Genomic DNA, 22,363 nt, shown 5'->3' on the forward strand with positions numbered 1-22,363 from the left:
TTCCATTGTATTGAGGGGATTTTTAAGCTAAGATCTCAAATTAAGGTGGCTAAAACATTTAGGCACCACAACAGCGACTCCGATGTGTTATGTTGCTGTGGCGAAACAACCTGAGCTAACAGTGTCTTGTCGTGTTCATGAACCTTGGGAAGTCAGTGTTAAACCAGTAATTTTTGTTTTGTCATGCCCATGCTATGATACCAGGCCTGTTCTATACTGCATCTCTTGGTTGTTGAATCCTGCTAGCCATCTGTTACCTACTGCGCTTAAGCAGCCAGATAGTACAGTCTACAATCTGGGGCCCCCAGTCCACCGACCTTTGTTGTTGCTGCATTTATGTAATGATTTTCAAGATCTCAGACACTCCCATATTAGATCTCTGACCATTCTACTAATTTCTCCAAATAAAGTTTTTGACAGGTCTATCAGTATCAAAATTATAAAAAATTAAAGGCATTTCAGCAAGCCTATTTTGTTAGCTGGTGCCTTTCTGTGTTGCACAAAGAATGGCTGATGCTCCTAAAATATGGAAGTGTTCTGGGGATTTGTCAATGTCCTGGGCATCTTTACCTGGATGAGTGAGTACTCAATCTCCGTGCTAAACCTTGAGTGTCCAAGAAGCATAAAGTGACTCTCTCCTTGGTGAGGGCAAATTCCGGCAAGTCCTCAACCTCTGAGAGGCCCACTGGTCTGAGTGGATAAATGCAAGATTTTGTTTTGTGAACCCTTAAACCCAACATGTTTTCAAATGTATCATGCAGAGCCTCTACCCCTTCCAGGTCTTTGTGCTTCTCCCGGGCATATTAAATTGTCATCTGCATGAAGAGGAATCGAGTGTGTGAAGTCCCCAACATTGATGCTTCACTCCGCTCCCTCCGGCCTAATAATTGGGTACTATAGCCAAAGCAAATATCTCTGTCACTTGCACCCGGGCTCTTGAATTCGTGTGCAGCAGACATAGCCACTGCAGTATTACTCCACCAAAGACCATCTCCTCCAATGCTGCTGCAAAACAAAAACAAAAAATCCAAGCGGAGTATGATGAACACCTTCTCCATATCTTTGGATGCCACTGCTGGAATTCTAGCAATGGGTGACTATGACTATTAATTGCTGAACATCTTAGTATGACAACGCTCAAATTATCTGGATGTACCAGGTTAGGCAACAGTAGTGCAATCCTGTTAGCAAGTAATTTATGTAATACTTTGCAGAGCAGGTTGAGCATTGATAATGGTTGATACGAAGTCAAGTTGGAGAGTTTTCTAGAATTGCTTATGTAGGGTCACTATTATATGCTATTTGGAGGTCAGAGATGCTGCACTCCTGTCATATGTCTCAACAAACATGGACGGCACCTTGGGGACTAGTAGTGAACTAAAGGTTTCATATAACTTAGTGGGGAGCCTGTCATATGATATGAAGAGGCCGTTTCATGAAATGGGGAGTGCGAAAGGCGCTGGCAGCCAAGCAGCAATTGATATAGAAAAAGCCTTTGGTACATTTACTTGAGAGTATGTCTATGCCACACTGCACCGTACCTAATTTGGGGAGTTTTTTCTTCAGTGGTTTAAACTATTCAATGGCCCCTACTGGAAGAAGTAAGACCGGTGTAATCATTTCACAAAGGTGGCATGTCTTTATATAAACCTGTCAGGGGTTTTCATTGTCTCCTTTAATCGTTACATTAGTAATGGAGCCACTGGTGCAGGGTGTGAGAAGGGAGGCTAATTACAGAGGAGTGAGGCTTTTTGGTGTAACCCATAAAATATTGTTGTACCCAAAGGGTGTAGTATTGCACCTCTCTAAACTTCTCCGAGGTATGCAAGTGGCCTTTTAGATATTACATTGTTTTGGTTCAGTGTCCATGCTCATAATGAATAAGGCTGAAACTCATCTCTTTGCTCTACTAGGCATCGCAGTGACAGATACAATTTTGAAACCTGAATTGGGCATTGAATGGACTGAGATGTAAATACTAGATATTTAAAATATTTGGGAGTTAGAATTTATGTGCAGCACAGAGAGTCATAGTTGGAAATTATGCTTGTGTGAAAGCAGCATTGTGCAGACTTGTGACTTTTTGGCGAAGACGCTGACCACAATGGGGTGTGGGTCATATACACCAACCATGTTAGTCCTGGTCAAATATTTTACCTTTTGACTTTAGTCCTTTCAGTCCCAATACGCCACAGGAGTACACTTTTAAATACCACCAGGTCTTCAGGGGAGACCCTTCGAGACTGACAGAGTGGCAGACAGAGGCCACCAAAAGGGTCCAATCTAACTCCAGTTGCCACGGGCAGCTGGGCAGTTCCAGGAAAATACCTCTTCTAGCTTCTTGTATCACTGTAGGTTTAACAGAAGGTCACCTTTATGACCCTTGGAGCCCTCTTATTTGTTCTGGGTACAAAATGGAGCAAGTTTTTTTTTTGCAGAGTTTTATATAGCGCGAACTAGACCCGAACCGAATCAGGTATCAAAGCGCTTTACATATTTTCCAGTTACGTTACATGAGGACACACTTTCATTTTAGGCACGGGGAGATGAAGTGATTTGCCCAGAATCACAGGAGGTTTTGGCGTCGTTACCGAGACTCGAACCCAGATCCCCAGGTCCGAGGTCGAGCGCCCTAGCCGTTAGGCCAACTCCTCTCCCCAAGTTCTGCCTTTAGCGCTCCTCTCAGGTCTCACACAGCAGGTCGAGCTCTCCTCTGTTCTTTCTGAGGTCCAGAAGTGTTCTGAAGCGGATGCCAGTAGAAGCCACATGTATGTCTGCCATGAGCTGGTGGGTAGGAATGACTCCTGGGCATGCCCTAACCAATGGGGTAAACATTCTCAGGCCAATGGTTCCCACTTTGCTTTTTTTTCCGAGGTGGCAAAGTCTTCGGTCACTCTAAACATGGGCGTGGGGAAGTGTGGGCAAGGAGTGTACTTTGATAAACCTAGTGTACTACCATATCTAACACTAAAATCCAGTTTGGGGCAGTTACTGTAATCACAATAAACCCAAAGACAGAAGTATGGTTGAACAAAAGTAGGGTTTTCAAGAAACCAGACAGTAGATATACAAAACAATGTTGCCATCCTGTTTCTCTACCTTTCAAGTGTCCCTTGTGGTATATCTAATACCCAGCAGACCTGTTAAACAGGATTTGACATTTAATTAGGATGTGACCCTAATGTGAAAAAGGATGCTCACAGCCCCACCCTGCATATTCTATTGGAGTCATTTTTGCCCATTCAGGTCAGGCTAATGTTTCTCCATGGAAACACTTTATTATTATTATTTGCACTTATAATGCGCGGCAGCTACCCAAAGAGGGTTTCCCGACGCACTTTGCAGACTTGCGGAGAGAGGGATGAGTAGATGTAAATGTCTAGATGTTAAATAACCATGTTTTTAAGGCTTTGCGAAATTTGATGTAATCTATCTCGTTTCGTAGTGGAAGAGGCAGTGAATTCCACAGAGTGGGACCAAGATAGGAAAAGGATCTTCCGCCCATCCGCGAAAGCTTGATTTCAGGAATGACAAACTTCTCTGACTTGGAGGAGCGGAGAATACGAGAAGGAGAATAGGGGCTGACAAGGGATTGTAAATATTTTGGAGCACTATTTGCTTTAATTTTGTGCATAAAGCAGAGTGTTTTAAATTTGACTCGGTTTGCAATCTTGAGCCAATGCAAGTCACGAAGATATTGGGAGGTGTGAGTGGTTCTAGGGATCTTGCATAACAACCTAGCTGCCGAATTTTGTACCACCTGCAGTTTACGTGTTGTGGCTTTATTTGAGCCCAGATAAAGCACATTCCCATAGTCAAGCCTAGAGGTAATCAAGGCATTGACTATGGTTTTCTTGGTGGAGTCAGGCAACATCCAACAGATCTTTTTTAGCCATTTGAGAATGGCGAAACACGTGGCTGAGGTTTTTAATACTTGCAGGTGCATATTGAGGGATTCATCAATAATAATGCCCAAGTTACGCGCCTGGGAGGAAGGTAGAGGGAGAGAACCCATTTCGCACGGCCAATGTTGGGGACCCCATAGATGACCACTTCGGGCTTTTTCACCATTTAATTTAAGAAAGTTTTTCTGCATCCATTATGCTATATTGATTAAACCAACTTTAAGTGGAGAGGAAGCGTTTGTATTCACGGAAGAGAGAGAAAAGATAAGTTGGGAATCGTCCGCATAGGAATACGTCGACAGCCCGGAATTTTCTACCACTTTGGCTAAAGGACTCATATAAAGATTAAACAGTAGGGGACCTGTGGTACACGATGAGCAAAAACATGCGTGTCGGAGTAGGCTGTCTGAGAGAATACTTGAAACGTGCGTTTAGTCAGAAACGAAATAAGCCAGTTTAGAGCTGAGCCGCGGATGCCTAGGGAGTTTAGAGTGTTTATTAATACAGTGTGGGATACCGTATCAAAGGCTGCACTTAAATCCAGTAGGATAAGTGCCACTGTGTCTCCGCTATCCAATTGGCAGCTTATGTTTTCAGTGACTCCTAACAAGGTGGTTTCAGTAGAAAAAACAGCTCTGAAGCCCGATAGACTGGGAGGTAGTAAATTTTGAGTGGTTACAAATTGGGCTAGATTCATATGAACATGTGTTTCTAGAATTTTTGGAAACACTGGTAGTAAGGAGATGGGCCGATAGTTTGAAGGTTGATCAGGATCGGCTCCTGCTTTTTTCAAGAGTGGATGTATCCTTGCATGCTTCCAATCAGATGGAATGATTTCTTCCTGTAAGGAAGTGTTAAGAAGATCAGTGATAACATCCAGTGACTGAGAATCAAGCTGCTTAAGTACCCGAGATGGGCAAAGGATCTTTTGGGGATCCAGATTTGATATTATTAAGAAGTTTTATTAAGGTGTCTGAATTCAATCTAGGCCAACTATCAATGATACTCTCGGAGGTCTCAGTAAGCTCAGTACCATTAGAGCATTTATTATTGGCAGTAAGAGGTTTCGATGGTTCAATTGAAACAGAGATCTTTATCTTGTGCCGGAGTAATACCTTGATAGATTTTATCCACCTTATGTATAAAGAAAGTAGCCAATGTTTCGCATTGCTGCTCATTTAAGTCTGGTGGCATGGCTATCGTTTTGGAGCCCTCAAGTTCCTTCACTATATTAAATAGTGTTTTGGAACAATTTAGCGCATCTGAGATGGTGGAGGACACATAATCAGCTCGAGCCTTTCTATAAAGGGTATGGTAATTTTTTAGCTTGATTTTATAAGCACTTTTAGCTTCAGATGTATAGTTTTTTCTCCATCTTCGCTCCGATGCTTTACATTCTGTTTTTTTTTCTTTTTTCAGCGGTGTAACGTCCGCGTTGTAACATACTGCGTGGTATTTGCTCGCGGTGTAATGTCACATTTTCAGTTCATACTAGTGAGTGGAAACTACACAACATGACTAAAACCAAAGATCTTGATCTATATGGGGGTAGTTGTGGAATATGTACTAATTGATAGGTTGTCTATCAAGATATGCTGTTGAGAAATGGGAACAAATTTAACTTACAGGAGGGCCAATGGTTATGTGGCGATATGGAAGCATATAGATTGATCCATCAGATAATTGGGAAGGATAGGCGCTAAAGGAATGTAAATGACAATTGTGACCGCTCTACTTGTTTTTTCTCTTAGTTTGGTTTGTTTCAAACATAAGATGAAAACAATAATTCTTAAATTCCCATGTTGAAATGTTTTAACTGATATTGGAACCGGATGATAAAGATTATGAATGGAAAAATACTAAAAAAATGTTTTATAAATGTATTCACCCTCCAACACTTCTGAGTGTCCCTGTCCACCCTGCAGCCTTAGTGTTGTACGGCCCTAACCCTGTGGGTGCCTCACAGCTCCCTTGTGTGCACCCCTGTTGCCATTCTAATCCCTTTTTGTTCCATCCTCACCCCTGCAGCCTCTATATGTGCCTCTGTGTGTGCCTCCCTTCTATGTACCCACTTACTTTGCAGCCCCTCTACATGTCTTCCACGTTCATTATATTCACTCTTCTTCTTGCCTACCTGCAGCCCCTACGTGTGCCCCGTCCCCATTGTAGCTCCTTTGTACTGCCCATCCCTCCCCAACCGCGGTTGACCTCAGTGTGCCTCTCCACCAACTCGATATATCAGTGCGTCTTTGCTGCCTCTCCTAGAAACTGAGGCCACTGTATGTGTCTTGTCCCTCTTCATCCCCTTTGTGTGTCCTTTACTTCCCCGTTGTGCTCCAGCCACCTGCAGCCTCTCTCTGACCCTCCCCTCTGTGTTGTACTGCCCTGCCCCACTCCCTTTCTCTGTACCCCTCTGCCCCAGTCTCTGTCTTTTGCCGAACTACCCTAAACCCATTTGCCCCTGTGTGTGCCCCTGTCCTCACTGCAGCTCCTGTGTACCACTATTCCTTACCCATGCTGACCCCCTGTTTCCCTATGCCTCACTGTAGCCTGTGCCATGATCCTGCAACCTATGTATGTGCCCCCACAACGTGTAGGCTCTTCTGTGTCCCCTCCTCTTCCTCTCTGTGTTCCTGGACCCCTGCAGCCTCTCTGCGTGTTTCTACCCTACCTGGTTCACCGTGCCACTGCATCCCTCTATGTTCTCATCGCAGCATCTTTGTGAGACCCCTCACCACTTTTCTATTTGCCATTATGCGATGACCACCCTCCTTTCCCAATGGCAGCCGGAGTGTGGCATAAATTCTAGTCCCCCATGCCAAAGGAAGTTAATATTATCCTACCCCCTGCCCTTGCTCAGGTGCATGGATGGTGGAATGATCAGGGGCAGATCATATCTCAGCCGCTCTTGCACCATGTGCATTGTGCAGGTCATGTTCATCTGTGACCTGCAAAATTCGGAGGGCCAAGATGTTGGTCAAACGTCACCTGATCCTGTGCCCTGGCCTTTTCACTATTGGGAACAGGCGTAAGTGGGATGAAACTAGTGGGGAGTCTCTTAAAGGGGTATGGCCTATAGAATTATTGGTGTGGCTTAACTATACAGTACTAATGTGATTCCCATATTGTGCCACCCAGGCTGTGTTTTGCTTCCTTGCTGAGCGTTCTTTTGTTGCGTCCAGGTATATAATGCAACTGACACACACCTGAAACCACCTAGGGCTATTGGCATTGTCAATGATTGTTAGCTGTTTCAGATGATTTTGTTGTAAATAATATTGAAAATGCTTCAATTCTGGGATTGTAAGACTGTGATATAAACATTACTGAGCCTGCGGAAGGCGAAGTGGTCTTCAGTGTCACAGTCACTCCTCTTATGTTGACTCTGTGAACATATATGCCATTATTCGCTCCCGTCTCCACATCTTCCTCACAAACATTTGCACAGAATTCTAATTGCAACTGGAATACCTGACCATTGCTCCTTGGGTGCTGTAGGGAGAGCCCAAGGATTGAATGACCATGCACTCCGAGCACCTTTTTGATTCACTGACCGCCACTGTGAGAAAGTCACAAGGCCTTAAGCCTCAACTCCAGAGCTCTCAATCATGGTCCCTTTTAAGCACCTGGAGGCTACTCAGTTCAAAATGTGCACTATACCAGAGTAAGAATTAAGTATTGTTAATCCGGTCGTCTCGGTCAAGGTTTCCTTAGGATTCTCTAAATTACGGCATAATGCCTCTCTGGGTCGATACAGTCCGTCGATGTGGATCCAAACCGCCCTGAGGAAGCCCAAGGCCAGATGGCCATGTAAAGGGGTGAAACATGCGTTGGCTGTTCTTTCACTCACTATCAAGGAGATAGTGACAACACCATTATATAAAAAATAACTACAAAATGAACCAATGTGTGATTGGAATCTTTCCATAAAAAATATAGAAAATAAACTTTGCCCTGACAATCCAGTTTCAAGCATTTTTTACATTAGGGGTTTAGGGGTTTCCCCCTGTTAAGGGCAATCATCCAAGAAGGTCATTTTTTGCTCATTGTACGGCCAGTAAGGGATCAGGACCTCTCACTCCTTTTCTTAATAACTACTATTTTCTTGAAGGGCTTCAGCCAGGACACTCACTTGGTCCTAAACAAAGTTTAGGACCAAGTACTTTACCCGCTAGCACATCTCACATTTATATTAGACCTTCTATAAATTTCCCTTCATCAGCTCCAGATAGAGCACAACCTAATCCGGAATTAATATAATAATTATTTTGTCACATTTAAAGCTACTAATTGTATATATTAATGTACTGTGGTACTGTCTTCATGCAATGCATTATGTGTAGGGTGGATTTACCATATCTTCAAAGTTTTTATGATGCTCACTAGGGACATCTAGGCGCAGCTTGCGGTGCTGCACCTACACATCGCACATTTATATTAGACCTTCCATAAATTTCCCTTCATCAGCTCCACATAGAGTGCAACTTAATACATTTCTCTTCATCAGCTCCACATAGAATACAAACTAATCCGGAATTGATATAATAATTCTTATTTCACATATCAAACCTATTATTTGTGTATATATGGACATAGCTATTTGAATATACTTGTGGTACTGTCTTGCATGCAATGCTTTATGGGTAGGGTGGATTTACCATATCTTCAAAGTTTATGATGTTCACTATGGACCTCTAGGAGCAGCTTGCAGTGCTGCACCTAGACAAGCAGTGCAGGTGCTTGCTTACTAGGGACCTCTAGGAACAGCTTGCTGTACTGCATCTAGACATGCAATGCTGGTGCCTTGCTTACTAGGGAGCTCTGGGAGCACTGAGACATACAATGCTGGTTCCTGGCTCACTATGCAATCATTTGCAATGCACTTGGTCTCGCATTACTGAAAGTATGAGGTATAGGCTTTGCATCATTATTTGCAACACCAATACCTCAAACTATCAGGAATACAATTGACCATTGCAAATGCTTGTTTTCATACCGCCCCAACCCCTCCCCCCTTTGCCCTTGAACAGGGTGTGGCCGAATTCCTCCCTCGTCCTTCGGCAAGGAGAGGAGTGGTGCATGCTTTAGTCTCCCTCCCTCGCTTGAGCTGTGGTGGGGGAGGGGGGAAATTCTACCTCCTGTCTTTGGACAGGGTGAGAGGGGTTTAAACGATGCCTCCCACACTTTGGCTGTGTGGGGGTAGTAAGAAAGCAGTGCATGCGCCCCCAGCCTTTATGCAAAGACAGGGAGGTCATTATAGGAGAAGTGTGGCTCAATGGTTAGAGCGATTCAGAAAAGGGGGTGGTGATGAACAGAGTGTCTGAATTAAGCAGACCACTCTTACCCAGTCCAAAGATCAGGGCTTGATCCATCACCGTTATTTAGCTCACTGCCCCATCCCAGCTCAGAACCTGGCTATATGCAAATTAGTCTGTCCCTGGCCCAGTGCATCATGGGAACAGGGCAGACCAAACTACCAAGCCAATTCTTCACCAGAAAGGAGACAAGCTACCGGGGACCGGTTTCTGGCATTTCAGCCTCGTCGGCCCGGCTTGCTTGAATCCTGATGGAGCAGTGAGCAAGGGACTCATGTCTGAGTATACCCTGCCACACCTATAGTGGCCAAAAACGATTCAGAAAAGGGGGTGGTGATGAACAGAGTGTCTGAATTAAGCAGACCACTCTTACCCAGTCCAAAGATCAGGGCTTGATCCATCACCGTTATTTAGCTCACTGCCCCATCCCAGCTCAGAACCTGGCTATATGCAAATTAGTCTGTCCCTGGCCCAGTGCATCATGGGCCCAGTGCATCATTTTGTCCACCATAAGCGTGGAAGGGTATACTCAGATGTGAGTCCCTTGCTCATTGCACCATCAGGATTCAAGCAAGCCGGGCCGACGACTGCTGAAATGCCAGAAACCGGTCCCCGGTAGCTTGTTTCCTTCCCAGTATAAGAATTGGCTTGGTAGTTTGGTTTGCCCTGTTCCCATCATGCACTGGGACAGGAACAGACTTATTTGCATGTAGCCAGGTTCTGAGCTGGGATGGTGCAGTGAGCTAAAAAACGGTGATGGATCAAGCCCTGATCTTTGGACTGGGTAAGAGTGGTCTGCTTAATTCAGACACTCTGTTCATCACTACCCCCTTTCCTTTTCTGAATCATTTTGTCCACCATAAGCGTGGAAGGGTATACTCAGATATGAGTCCCTTGCTCATTGCACCATCAGGATTCAAGCAAGCCGGGCCGACGACGGCTGAAATGCCAGAAACCGGTCCCCGGTAACTTGTTTCCTTCCCAGTATAAGAATTGGCTTGGTAGTTTGGTTTGCCCTGTTCCCATCATGCACTGGGACAGGAACAGACTAATTTGCATGTAGCCAGGTTCTGAGCTGGGATGGTGCAGTGAGCTAAAAAACGGTGATGGATCAAGCCCTGATCTTTGGACTGGGTAAGAGTGGTCTGCTTAATTCAGACACTCTGTTCATCACCACCCCCTTTTCTGAATCAATGGTTAGAGCGGCAGACCGTGATGCAGAGGTCTAGCCCGGGACCAGGGTTCAATTCCCCGCCTCGGCGGGTCTTGGGCTCAAAATTCCACGGACCTGATAATTCTCGCATCGGTGCCTATTCCAATCATGGAGTCCCACTTTGCAACTCTGGGCAATAGCTTGCTTAATCTCCACAACGGCCCCCACAACGCTAAGGATGCCTGGCCTCCACCTTGGGGGTGCCCAGGAGTGGACACCTCACAGGGAAAGCCAGGATGGGTTCCACAGCGGTATTCGTACAAGCGCCTTGAGACCCTTGAGGGTAAGTAGTGCGCTATACAAGTATCAATTTACATTTACATTTACATTATTGAACTCCTCCCTTGGGTCAGGCGCGGGGAGCTGGTGTGTAAGTAGCAGCGAGTCCTGAGCAGAGGCCTTGTGTTCTTTCAGGTTCTCCTGCATCTGTTAAACAGACCAGGCTGGGGTATTCAGAAGATAGTTGGTTTACCCACTGGCTTATACTATTGTTTTGTTTTCCTCCCTTTTGGAGGAACCACTTGGGTGTCACGTTAGCATGTACTAACGTAACATACCTGTTCACCTCTTAGGACATCTGGGCAGGTGTGTAATGTTGCCGAACTCTAGGGCACACTTTATCAACATTGGAAGGATTAATGATTAATTTGTCCCGTAGGGATTCGATTTTTTGGCAGCGGTTCAAAGACCTGTTTATGGAGTGGATGCATGATTTCTCTGAGACACCAGGCTTGGAATACAAAGTGTTGTGCATACAATACGGGATGTATTGTCCAAGCATACATACCCATTTGTATGGCAGCAAATACCCGCCTCGCCGTAGTGATTTTGAACCATTTGACCAATCTGCAGCAGATGTGGCGCAATGCCAGATGCCCCGCTACACATCTGTGGTTCCAGGTTTGGTGCAAGTTGGTCACGGGGTCGGAGTCTAGGCTGCTAGGGATAAAAAGAATTGGATTTCCCATGGAGATGTCAAGCTAAACTATAGATGTGTGATTACTCCTTTGTATTAAATAAAATTAGTCCAATTGATATCGATTATCTTATGGGTCAGGCGATTCTTACATGGTGTTCTGAGAGGTCATTTAATGTACATAAAAATACCCATGTATAGAGACTTTTCAGCGCCACTAGTGGGAGAAATGTGTCCTCGTGTCAGAAAATAAATATGGCCCGCTATCAAACTTTACTAAGCCATTGCAGTACCTCAGGAGATTGTATTTGTTTAAAACATGAAAGCCTAAATTTCAAGATAGTTTTGCTAGTTTCATGTCTATGATTAATGTTTTTACTAAGATGCTAGGTTTTTGATTTCTACTTATCTAAGAGTTTAATATTGTATTATTGTTAATGGAAATGTAGTTTTTATGTGCGTTTTATTTTACGTTCATGCCTCTAGACTCCGCACTGCTTTCGAGCAGTTTGCACTTTATAAATGAAATGAATCAATGCATACATTAGTGAGTCTGGTACAAGCAGCCCAGGCGGTTCAGTCCTCGTGTGTGATGGGAAGCAGATCACTATAGACCTCCGTTCACTTATCTGCTAAAATAGGCATTCCTGTGAAAACCGATTAGAAATGCTAAATAAAGACCGTTATTTGAAAACAAAAAGTGGGCATCCTATTTCTGGAAGCTGTATCGCCTTCGGTTTGCTTCTTTTGAAGAGCACCTCTTTGTTAATGTTTGATTTGTGAGTGCTAATCTCTGCGCCAAGAGGTTGTGCCAGGGTATCTAGCAGTCGAAGCGCTAGGGCGGCCGCCCTCTCCCCCTGGGGGGCCGTGTCAGTGGCAATCCCTTGACTCCCACTCTTGTGTTTCTCGTTCCCAGCCCTGATGGAGATGGAGTCCGTCCTCAAGAAGCTGGCGAGAGAAAGGCGCGGGAAGAGCATCCCTCGACAGATCTTCATGGACGCCTTGCTGCAGGGTAACCTGAGCGACAAGCAGGTAACCTCGGACAGACGGATGGCTGCCGTGAGGGGGAGGGGAGGGGCAGTATTCCCAGCATGCATTAGGAGGCCCATTTAGCCCTTGTCTTATTTTAGCTGCTCCATGTCCTCTTGGATAACTTTGTAGGTCGGGCGCTACCCCGCCGCCGTAGCATTGTTACCGACGACCTGCATTGCTTTCTAGTGAACATTGTTTCTCCGTGTGGCGTTACTTTGGTAATACTTGATGTCAGTTTGCGGAATAAACATTTTTCGTCAATGAAAGACGAATGATGTCAGTTGCATCCTTTGGGTACGTGTTTTTTTTTATAACTAAGCTGTAACGCTGAAATCCAAAAGAGAACAGACGGGGCCAGGCCCTTAACTGATTGCAAGTTTCATGGACGGATGCTGGCCCCCCGCCGGAACGGGCTGTCAGACAACGCAGACAAGCAGCGCTCATGTCACCGCAGCTGACAACCTGTTCAGATGATGCGCTGCTAATGCCTGCTACACGGGCCCATCTCTTCATCGCAGCCGTGACGGGGAGCTGTCCGCGGAGAGGCAGCGGTGAGGGGAGCTGTCAGGTGGGGAGACAGCCGTAAGGACGAGCTGTCAAAGGATGCAGGTTTGCAGCCACCCCCAACTCCCCAAGGTGCTATGCGAGGTGGGATCTGACATTCCGATAGCTTCTAAGCAGACACCATCTAACAAGCTGCTGCAGCTCCCAGACCGGACTGAGGGAAGAGACGCGCGTGCCACAGGGAGCCCATTCAGAAGCACAAAAAGGCCCTCAACTAGTCCAGCGGGCACTCGCAAAGTCAATAGTCCAGCAGGCACTCGCATAGTTAATAGTCCAGCAGGCACTCGCATAGTTAATAGTCAAGCAGGCACTCGCATAGTTAATAGTCCAGCGGGCACTCGCAAAGTCAATAGTCCAGCAGGCACTCGCAAAGTCAATAGTCCAGCAGGCACTCGCAAAGTCAATAGTCCAGCAGGCACTCGCAAAGTCAATAGTCCAGCAGGCACTCGCATAGTCAACAGCAGACTCAGGTTGCCCCAGACTGTCCCTCATAGAGCGGCAAACTGACAAGGCCACAAACAGGTCCTTCCGTATCTCCTAAAGACCCCTGCACCCCTCAACAGACACTTGTATTGAAATACTTCAGAACAAGCCATCGCATAGCTCCCAACAGACCCTCCTGTACCTCCAGTCGACCCTCGCATGGCCTCTACGACAGGCCTTCACTTAGCTCCCAACAGACACTCACAGAGCACAAAAAAAGGTTGCCTACTTTTAATTCTGAGCATGCTGTGTTGCACATCTTTTCAACTTCACCTTTAATGTTCATTTCCCTGCTTTGTGTATTAAGCATAGATGTATGTACACGACTATATAATTTCTTGACATAAGTTGAGAACCCAAGTAACCTTGGGCGTAGTACAACGCCCGCGGAGCGTGCGTTGTTTGTGCTACTACGCAAATTGCACGTAGCACAGTGCAAAAACGCGTAGCGGACCATTTTTGCTTTCTCGCGGTCCTCAACATCAAGTTGGCGACCGCGAGCAAGCAAACATCAAGTTTCCAATCGCGAGCGTGTAAAATAAACCCACCTGGCGAGATTCTCAATGCGGGGAGGTCAGGTTTCTCATTGTGAGTGGTAGCGTATGCTCGCGACCGCTCGTGATGAGAAACTGCCAGTCTGCGTTGAGAAAGCTGCCGCTCGAGTACAAATCGACTCCAGCGGCAGATAACGACCGCTTGCACTGTGCAAGATGCCGTTTGCAATGATTGCACAGTACGGACAAGCGCCCGGCACTATGCAATCAGTGCGAACAGCATTTTCCCTACCGCACTCCGCAGTTCGCGTAGCTTCACGTAGCGCAAAGTGCACTTCGCGTAGTTACGAGTAGCACTACTACGCAAACTACGCCCAGGGTTAGACCCAAGCAAGTAGAAAGGCTCTCCACAGCACATCTGAATGCAAAGTTTACAAAAATTCAACCACCGAAATGTGGTCCGCTTAGATTTTCTTCTACCACTCCTGATCTCTAAACACTACTTTATTTTACAATTTAAAATTTCTGTACCCCGAGAAGTACATTTTCTCATACACTAGAATATTCCCTGTTTTCATAAATAGTAGTAGCATTGTTTGCTGTCATTTCTTGTTGGTTGAGGGGCTTTATCTAAAGTCTAAAATACTTTTAATAGTTTCACCTTCGTAGCAATTACATTTTCCTTTTATAAATATTTTTTGTATTTTCTCAAGCTTTTTTATTGTTTTTCATACAACTGTGTAACTGAATCTCCAACCTTCTAGGCTGTACACCGATTTCATGTAAATGGAGACAAATGACAAACACAACATAGGCATGTACAATCTGAAAGGCCACCACCAAGATAATGCCTGGTATGAGGAGTGTATGAGCATTGACACTAAAAGCCTGCGTGAGCAATGAGGTATGACAGAGGTTTTTACACAGCTCAGAAAAGTAAGCCCCCCACTATAAGGGTCTCAGTGTTGCTGAGAAGAAAAATTGCCAGGGTAATATTCCAATGTTGCATTTTTTTCCCTGGTGCTCGGTTTTACTTCCTGTTTTAGAGTTCCACCGATGGTAATGAGGTATAACATGCGGTTTAAATTATGGCACAGTAAAACTGCACTAATGGGGAAAATTATTTGGGTGCGGTGGGCACTAAATTTCTCTTTGTTTAGGACTCTGATTGTCCCGTAGGATGCAAACGTAATTTGCCTTATTCCTGCCAAATCAGAATGAGGGGTTAGTACAGAATATTGAGGGTACTGTCTCTACTCACTCTTTGGTCTCTTTCTTCAAAAATAGTAGGTATTTAAGCTTAATCGGGACCTTTAAATACCTACTGCTCCATAAATACTTTAACACGCACACAGAGTTATGTTCCCAAAGCTCACACCCAAACCGACTAGACCGTTGCGGCGGTCGATTGATTGTTTCAGCAGTCTATGTTATTCACTCCATTAACTTTTACTTTTCTAATGTGCGCATATTACAACTACCTTGACTGCCTAACGATTTTCTATGTCTGCATATATGTATGTACTTCAATCAAGCGATGTCGCATTATATGTAAAGCGCTGTAATACCCTCGGATCTAGCTAGCGCTATATATAACCTGTAAATAAATAATTTCTTCCATGGTGAAGGCAATGATTCTATGTCTTCCAACATTAAAGAGTATAGCCGTAAGAAACCACACATGCAACTCACCTTGGGTGCCTGCTATGTCCAAGAATTAGATACATTCCCTATGGCTTCTGGCTTGTCCCTCCAGTTTTTGTTTCTGAAACTGTTCACTTTTCCAAATATGGATTCAGAAATATTGGACAGATCAACAGAAGGGAAACATACGTTCTTGTATGTCGCTGAATACAAGGACCTACCTCACAGTGCTCAGGGGAACGCCCTCAAGGAGGCCTTTTAGGAGAGAATGGGCCAGGCCATTCACAGTTATGACGTGGTGCCACCATGGCAATGGAAAGGAGGAAAAGGGGAGAGAGCCACCAAACATGGATAATGGGGGAGTAGGATGGCAGAGCAGGATGGCAGAGCAAGGGTGTTCCAAAGCCCAGTATAATCCATCTGAATACTGACTACCATAACAGGGAAGGCACTAACCCAATGTGGGCTGGTCTGTGGAAAGGAATAAATACCGTTTTCTTGCCTGCTATTTGTTTACCATCTCCTCTCACCTACAAGGTTTACCGTTTCCTTGTGATTGGGCAAGCTTGCAAATTTATATTCCAATGTCACCATCACATCCTTTGTAAATTTACCTCATCACTTTAAAACAAAAGTTAAAGTGCAGCTATCAGTGAGGAAAGTTAAGATTTTAACTTAGGTTAAAAAAACCTTAAAATTCACTAAAAAAGCACTACCATTTAAAAACAAAACAGGGAAGTTCAAATCTTACTACTCTCCTCACAGATAACTCCACTTTAACGATTTTCTTTTTCAGTGAATTTCTATGTTTTTTTAAAATTAAACTTGAAGTAAAATTCCATTATGATACATTTGCTAGCACCGCCTCACCGCGCACGGCCGAACACACATGCCCTTCGCAGCGTTGGGTTAAGGGGTAGAGGTTGTCTGCAGGCACTGCACCCAACTCCCTTCGAGAGTTCAACCCCTCTCTGTGCACAGCCTTAAGCCGTCCAGCAACAGACCACATGCCTCATTTTTTGAAATGTTTTTGTAAGCACACTGGGGGCCATGCTGATTCCTGCAGGATTGAGATGAGGCCAAAGATGCAATTTTTAAGTTGTTGGCCATGGGGAGGTCCCTCTGCAAAATCAAGTTCAGCACATGGGGACCGAGTCCCCGTGTCCTGGAAAAGCGACTGTAACATTTTCTTTCATGTTGCGTCCAGACAATTAGATTGCTTGCTCTCCCGCAAGACTGAGAGTTCCATGGTGGTGGGCTGTCTGATGGGGGGTGGGGACCGAGCACTTGCAACCAATTGTTTCTTTAATTTGTGGTAGGAATCCCTGTGGGTCTCATGGGATATTATATATTTATATATATCCACCACCAAGCGTACACAGTTCAGTAAGTACGAGCCACTCCGATCCAAGTTCAGCAAATAGATTTATTTTCAGGCACAAACAACGCGTTTCGAGCTAAACAGCTCTTGGTCATATGACCTTTGTTACAAGGTTACACTTTTTTATACGGATCGCGTAACACACGACGCACAACATAAAGGAAAGACATTGGATAGATACCATAATCATGTGACATACAGACAGAAAGTGCTCAATGATATTCATAACAGAAAGTAAATCTCGTGCTGTACAAGTTCCACATTGTGGCTAATCAAATCTCTCTCTCTGATATACAAAAATATATAACGAGGGTATTAACATGGCAATAGTCAAGAGCCTGCAACTGCGAAGTCAGTATAAATTATCACTATTCCTATGCAACAAACCTTGGGTGTAGTACCCTGGATTCACAGTGGCTAAACCACACAAAGGAGTCAGACCATGACTCGGAGTCGCTAATGTCACATTAAGTGATAAGTGCATCAATAGTTGCAATAAATCACAGGGTAAAGTACCCCTATATATACTGTTTACACAATGATCTTCTGCTAATCCAGAAGGGTCTATATATTAACATCATAGGTATAGTACCTGATTGATTAAAGGATCTACAAAATGAGATCCAGCAGTGGGGGGCTCGTAAAACAGCCAATCAATAGCGTCCCTTTGGGTAAAGCACCCAGATGAAACTAATAAGGAGAGAACGGTTGTCGCAATAATACATCTGGATCTCCGTGCTCATAACTTCTACTAAAATAATCGTAGTGGCGGCACCCCAAAGTCAAACATAGTAAATCTGCAAAAGAACAAGAAACAAACAACATTATTGATGTGTATACTGGGTTACTCGTAGTAAAAAACATAAGCTCAAACACCATCTACATAGTCTAAATTTGCGACTTTAAGGGTCTGGCTCCTAAAATGCTTGCATTAACTGTTGCCTAGTTGCACTCTGCCACCCTATAAGCCCATCAGAAACAGTGTACACACAAACTTCAACAGTGAAGGGATACAAAAAGGAAAATTTAGGGATGGGTAATGAGTGTTACATGCATATAAAAAACAATTGAAATATCGTACTGAAAACTCTAGTTCTTGAAAGGTATCAAGGAGACTCTCAAATTATAGATGAACATACATCTCTTCATCATTGTTCATTCCAGTCGGACACTTCCAGCTTGTAGGATAAACCTAGATTCTGACCTGCATAGGGATTGGATTTGATTACTCCCCCTCGGATTCTTGGGGATGGAGTCTAGTGCGAAATATTTGGCAGTGGTCCAATCACTATTGTGTGCCTGGCTAAAATGTCTAGCGGTGCTATAACTCAGATCTTTGCTAGTGATAGCTCTCCAATGCTCTAAAATCCTTTTCTTCAGATGTAAGGTAGTGGATCCAATGTACCACTTGCCACTAGGGCAAGTGATCACGTAAATTACAAAGTCGGTTCCACAGTTTATGTTCTTATTAATAATCCACTGCCTGTTGGTTCTCTGTAGTCTGACTTCTCTCACATTTTCACTGTTTCTACAGGCCTTGCATTTTCCACATTTGTGGAATCCACTAGTTCTTTCTAACCAGTTAGGCTTTCTGTGTTCCATGTGGCTCCTGACTAGCATATCCTTGATCGAAGGGCCCTTTCTGTAAGTTATCGATCGATGCTGGCCCAATCTATCCCTGAGGGTGTGATCCTGTGTCAAGATATCCCATCTCTTTTCAATGATTTTGCTAAACTGGGCAGATTGAGTGTTATACGTCGTGATCAGTCTGATAGGGGATGCCTTCTCTGTCTATTTAGTTTTTGGAGCTTTGTAAAGGGCTTCACTTCTCTTAATGGAATCTGCTCTTTTCTCACCCATTTTGAGAATTTTGAGAGGATACCCTTGTGCCCGAAATCTGCTGTTCATCTCTTTCTTGTTCTTTTGACAGTTACTCTTGGAGCTACAGTTTCTTTTTGCCAGCAAGAACTCACTAAATGGTATGCTCCACCTAAAATTAGGGGAATAGCAACTAGCTGAGTGAAGTACAGAATTCCCTGCTTTTTGTTTCTAAACAGCTGTAACCAACTTAATACCCTTGATAGTAAGCCTAATATCAAGGAAATCCACTGTATGTTGACTGTGTTGCATGGTGGATTTTAGATTTACAGTATTTTGATTCAATTTACTGAAAAACTGTTGAAGGACTTCTATTCTGCCCTCCCACACAAAAAAGACATCATCGATGTACCTTAACCAGATATTGACTCTGCTGGTCCAATATTCAAATGACTAACTCCAGAGAACCTGCTTCTCCCACCAGCCCACCAAAAGATTGGCATAGCTGGGGGCGAAGCATTTGCCCATCAAAGTCCCTTGAATTTGCTTGTACAGTACACCATGAAACATGAACACATTTTCCATCAAACAAATCTCTATCATTTGAAGTAACGTGTGTGTGAGCCAATAGATGAATACTTCAGGTTTTCAAAAATTTTCACATGCCTTGAGGCCATCTCTGTGTCTTATGTTGGTGTAGAGACTTTCGACGTCTAAACATACCAACCAATGCTCTTTGTCCCAGTGTATATTCTCAATTTTCTGTAAGAAGTCCTTCATATCTCTCACATACGATGTCAAATCCCTGACATATCCTGCCAAAAAGTGATCAACATAGATTGAAACATTCTCAAACAGGCTATTCTTAGAGGATACTATTGGGCGACCTGGTGGATGAAGTGGATCTTTATGCACCTTGGGGAGCAAAGAAAAGGTGGGCACTGTAGGTGTGCTATTTTTCAGGAATTTATGCTCATCCCAATTGAGTAGATAGTTGTCAAACCACCCCTTTAGTAAGTCATATGGATGTCTCTCTCTCTCTCTATATATATATATATATATATATATATATATATATATATATATATATCCCAGGTTTCCGCTAGCGCAGACTTTTCTCTCCATTTACGGACACTGACCCAAAGGATGGTGCGAAATATATATATATATATATATATATATATATATATATATATATATTAATTTCTCAAAAACTACTGAACAGATTTACACAAACCCCACAATGACTAATCTTTGGATTTAAATACACAGTGGATGAATGGGTTCGCTCAGCTACCACCTCTGAAAAAGTGAAGGACAATATTGTGTTAGAAGAGTTTGTGGAACACTTACCACCTGACAAACAAAGATGAGTGAAATACCAGAAGCCAACTCTGATGGAGGAGGTAGAGCTTCCGTCCTCTGGTCAAAGAACCCAAAGTGGAAAAGCCCAATTATCGAATCTCATTATCAAACTTTGACCCAGACCATTGTAATTATACCAGAAGTCAGAACTCCAATAGGTTCAGTGTCCAGAGATATCCACAAGAATAAAGACCCCAGTAGAGTGATCTCTCGGAAAAAAGACTCACCCTACAATGTGGACACAAAGTTATGATTGTGACAATTGAAAAGAAATACATTTTATTGTGCAAGTAATTACAATTAGTACAATAGTGCAATAGCTCGCAACACATCCCTGTAAAAGCAAATCAGCCCATAAATCCACACAGTTAAAAGCGTCCTTATGTGTAAATCAAACATAAGGTTTAGATGGTTTACAATCTGATGTAAGTATTTTGTGCCTTTTATGTTTTCTTAAAAACCTTCAATAAAAACCTGTAAAGTGCCATATGCCTCAAATTGAATTGATTAAAAAGAATATTTTACAGTATGATTAAAATCCAGCATAGCTTCTTAGCCACATGTTTGGCAAGCCAATCCCTCCCAAAAAACAGTAACCTGCCAAGTGCCTCGTATTCACAACGTAGAAATAGCAGTCCTTTTCTTAACCAAAAGAGTGCCTTATGGACCACATTGGCTGTCATCTGACCTGTTACTAATGCTTCAGCTACCCTATGTTGCAGAAGTAAGATCGTGCCTTAAAACAACTTCTAATAATGAGCAGATAACATTGTTTAGCGTCTTGACAAGCCAGCATATTTAATGATCAAAATATTGGAAACAGACAGAATCTGCTATACTGAATTAATGGTTCAAAATGCAGAGAATATGAATCGAAGATTCTACTAACCTAGCCTAAAGTTTGCATTGCCTTTTGTCATCATGTTCCGTCTGGCCATACTAGTAAGCTCTTAGGGGAATTAATCCAAATGTAAATTTTGTCAGTTTTTCTTTTTCCTTTCCTTGCTAAGCGGTTGAGAGAGGTAGGATGGTAGTACACCAGGTGCTTAGAGCTTGTCTGCCTTGCACCTTACTCTTTAATAACTGCCTATCCCACTCCGTAGATATTAGTTTTGCTTGTTTTAATAGCAACTTGGACGTCTGGGCAGCTGGGAGGTTACTTGCCCAAATTTTCTGTGCCTCGAAGATGATCAATGAATATTTACAATAATGATGCCATCTGGCCTCAGTAGAGTGTATTGCCATCCATATCTTGTGTTTTAGGGTGTCAGTCTGTGCTTGCTTGGCTTTTAGACTGTAGACTAATAATTTGCATGCTTTGACTGATTATGCAAGATCAAACACAATTCTAAACAAATTTGGTGGTGTTTGAGCTTGTGTCTGTAACAGGTGACTTGTGCCCTGTCAAGCTTATATGACAGCTGTTTTCTGAGTGGTTGTTCCCCATATGTGATTGGGTGAATTAGCTTGCTGGTCATCACCCTTGAGAGGGCGAGGAAGTTTGAATTCGCCATTGACTTTTGAGGTTTGCAGCATGCCCCGATCAATGAATTTGCTGTTGCCTGATGCACAAGAATGTGTGGAGAAATATGACTTCTACTATCCAGCCACACTTCCAAATATTTGTAGGTGCATACTGTCTCGATTCTACTCCCTTGAATGAACCATGCTCCTTGTTTTAGAAGTGTATTAGTGATAATCATCACCTTTGTCTTTCTGGCATTGATCTTTAAGTTGTTAGCTTCGCATTAAGTGGTCAACTAATTAAAAAGTCTCTGTAGGCCTATCTTGCCTGATCATGAAGCACCATATCCGCAGCATACTGGAGCGTATAGATTCTGAGCCCTGCTGCCTTTGGGGGGAATATCCTTGTCATTTCTAGGTGTTCTTTTAAGCCTGCCAAATAGAGGTTGAATAATAGCGGGGCCAACGCGCAGCCTTGTTTTAAACCTTTATTAGTTGTAATTTCTAAGGTTGTTGACCACTCAGAGCTCACTTGTATCTTTTCCCCTAGGGCTTAAGTTTATACGTTCTGATAGCCTTCAAAATGGAGGATGGGATGTTGTTTGGCTTCATCCAGAGATTCTCTCTTCAGATAGTCAAAAACGGTTTTTAAATCTATAAACCATATATATAAGGCTTGATTTTAACCGCAACTGTCTCCTCAGTCAGATGGGTAATGCAAATTAGATTATCCTCAATATGTCAGCCCTGTTATGCTGTGGGAATCTGT

The 22,363-nt window shown here is 43.6% G+C and overlaps 1 protein-coding gene across 1 annotated transcript in view; it reads left to right on the forward strand.

Annotated features, from left to right (window-relative positions):
- The window catches only part of CYP20A1 (cytochrome P450 family 20 subfamily A member 1), a 252,235-nt gene that overhangs the window by 107,517 nt on the left and 122,355 nt on the right, over nucleotides 1-22,363 (forward strand). Inside the window, exon 7 of the mRNA XM_078680270.1 lies at nucleotides 12,266-12,381. Coding sequence (XP_078536396.1) covers nucleotides 12,266-12,381 — 116 coding nt within the window. The remainder of the gene's footprint in view (nucleotides 1-12,265; nucleotides 12,382-22,363) is intronic.

The sequence above is a fragment of the Lissotriton helveticus genome, chromosome 3_1 (assembly GCF_964261635.1).
Source record: "Lissotriton helveticus chromosome 3_1, aLisHel1.1, whole genome shotgun sequence".
NCBI lineage: Eukaryota > Metazoa > Chordata > Amphibia > Caudata > Salamandridae > Lissotriton > Lissotriton helveticus.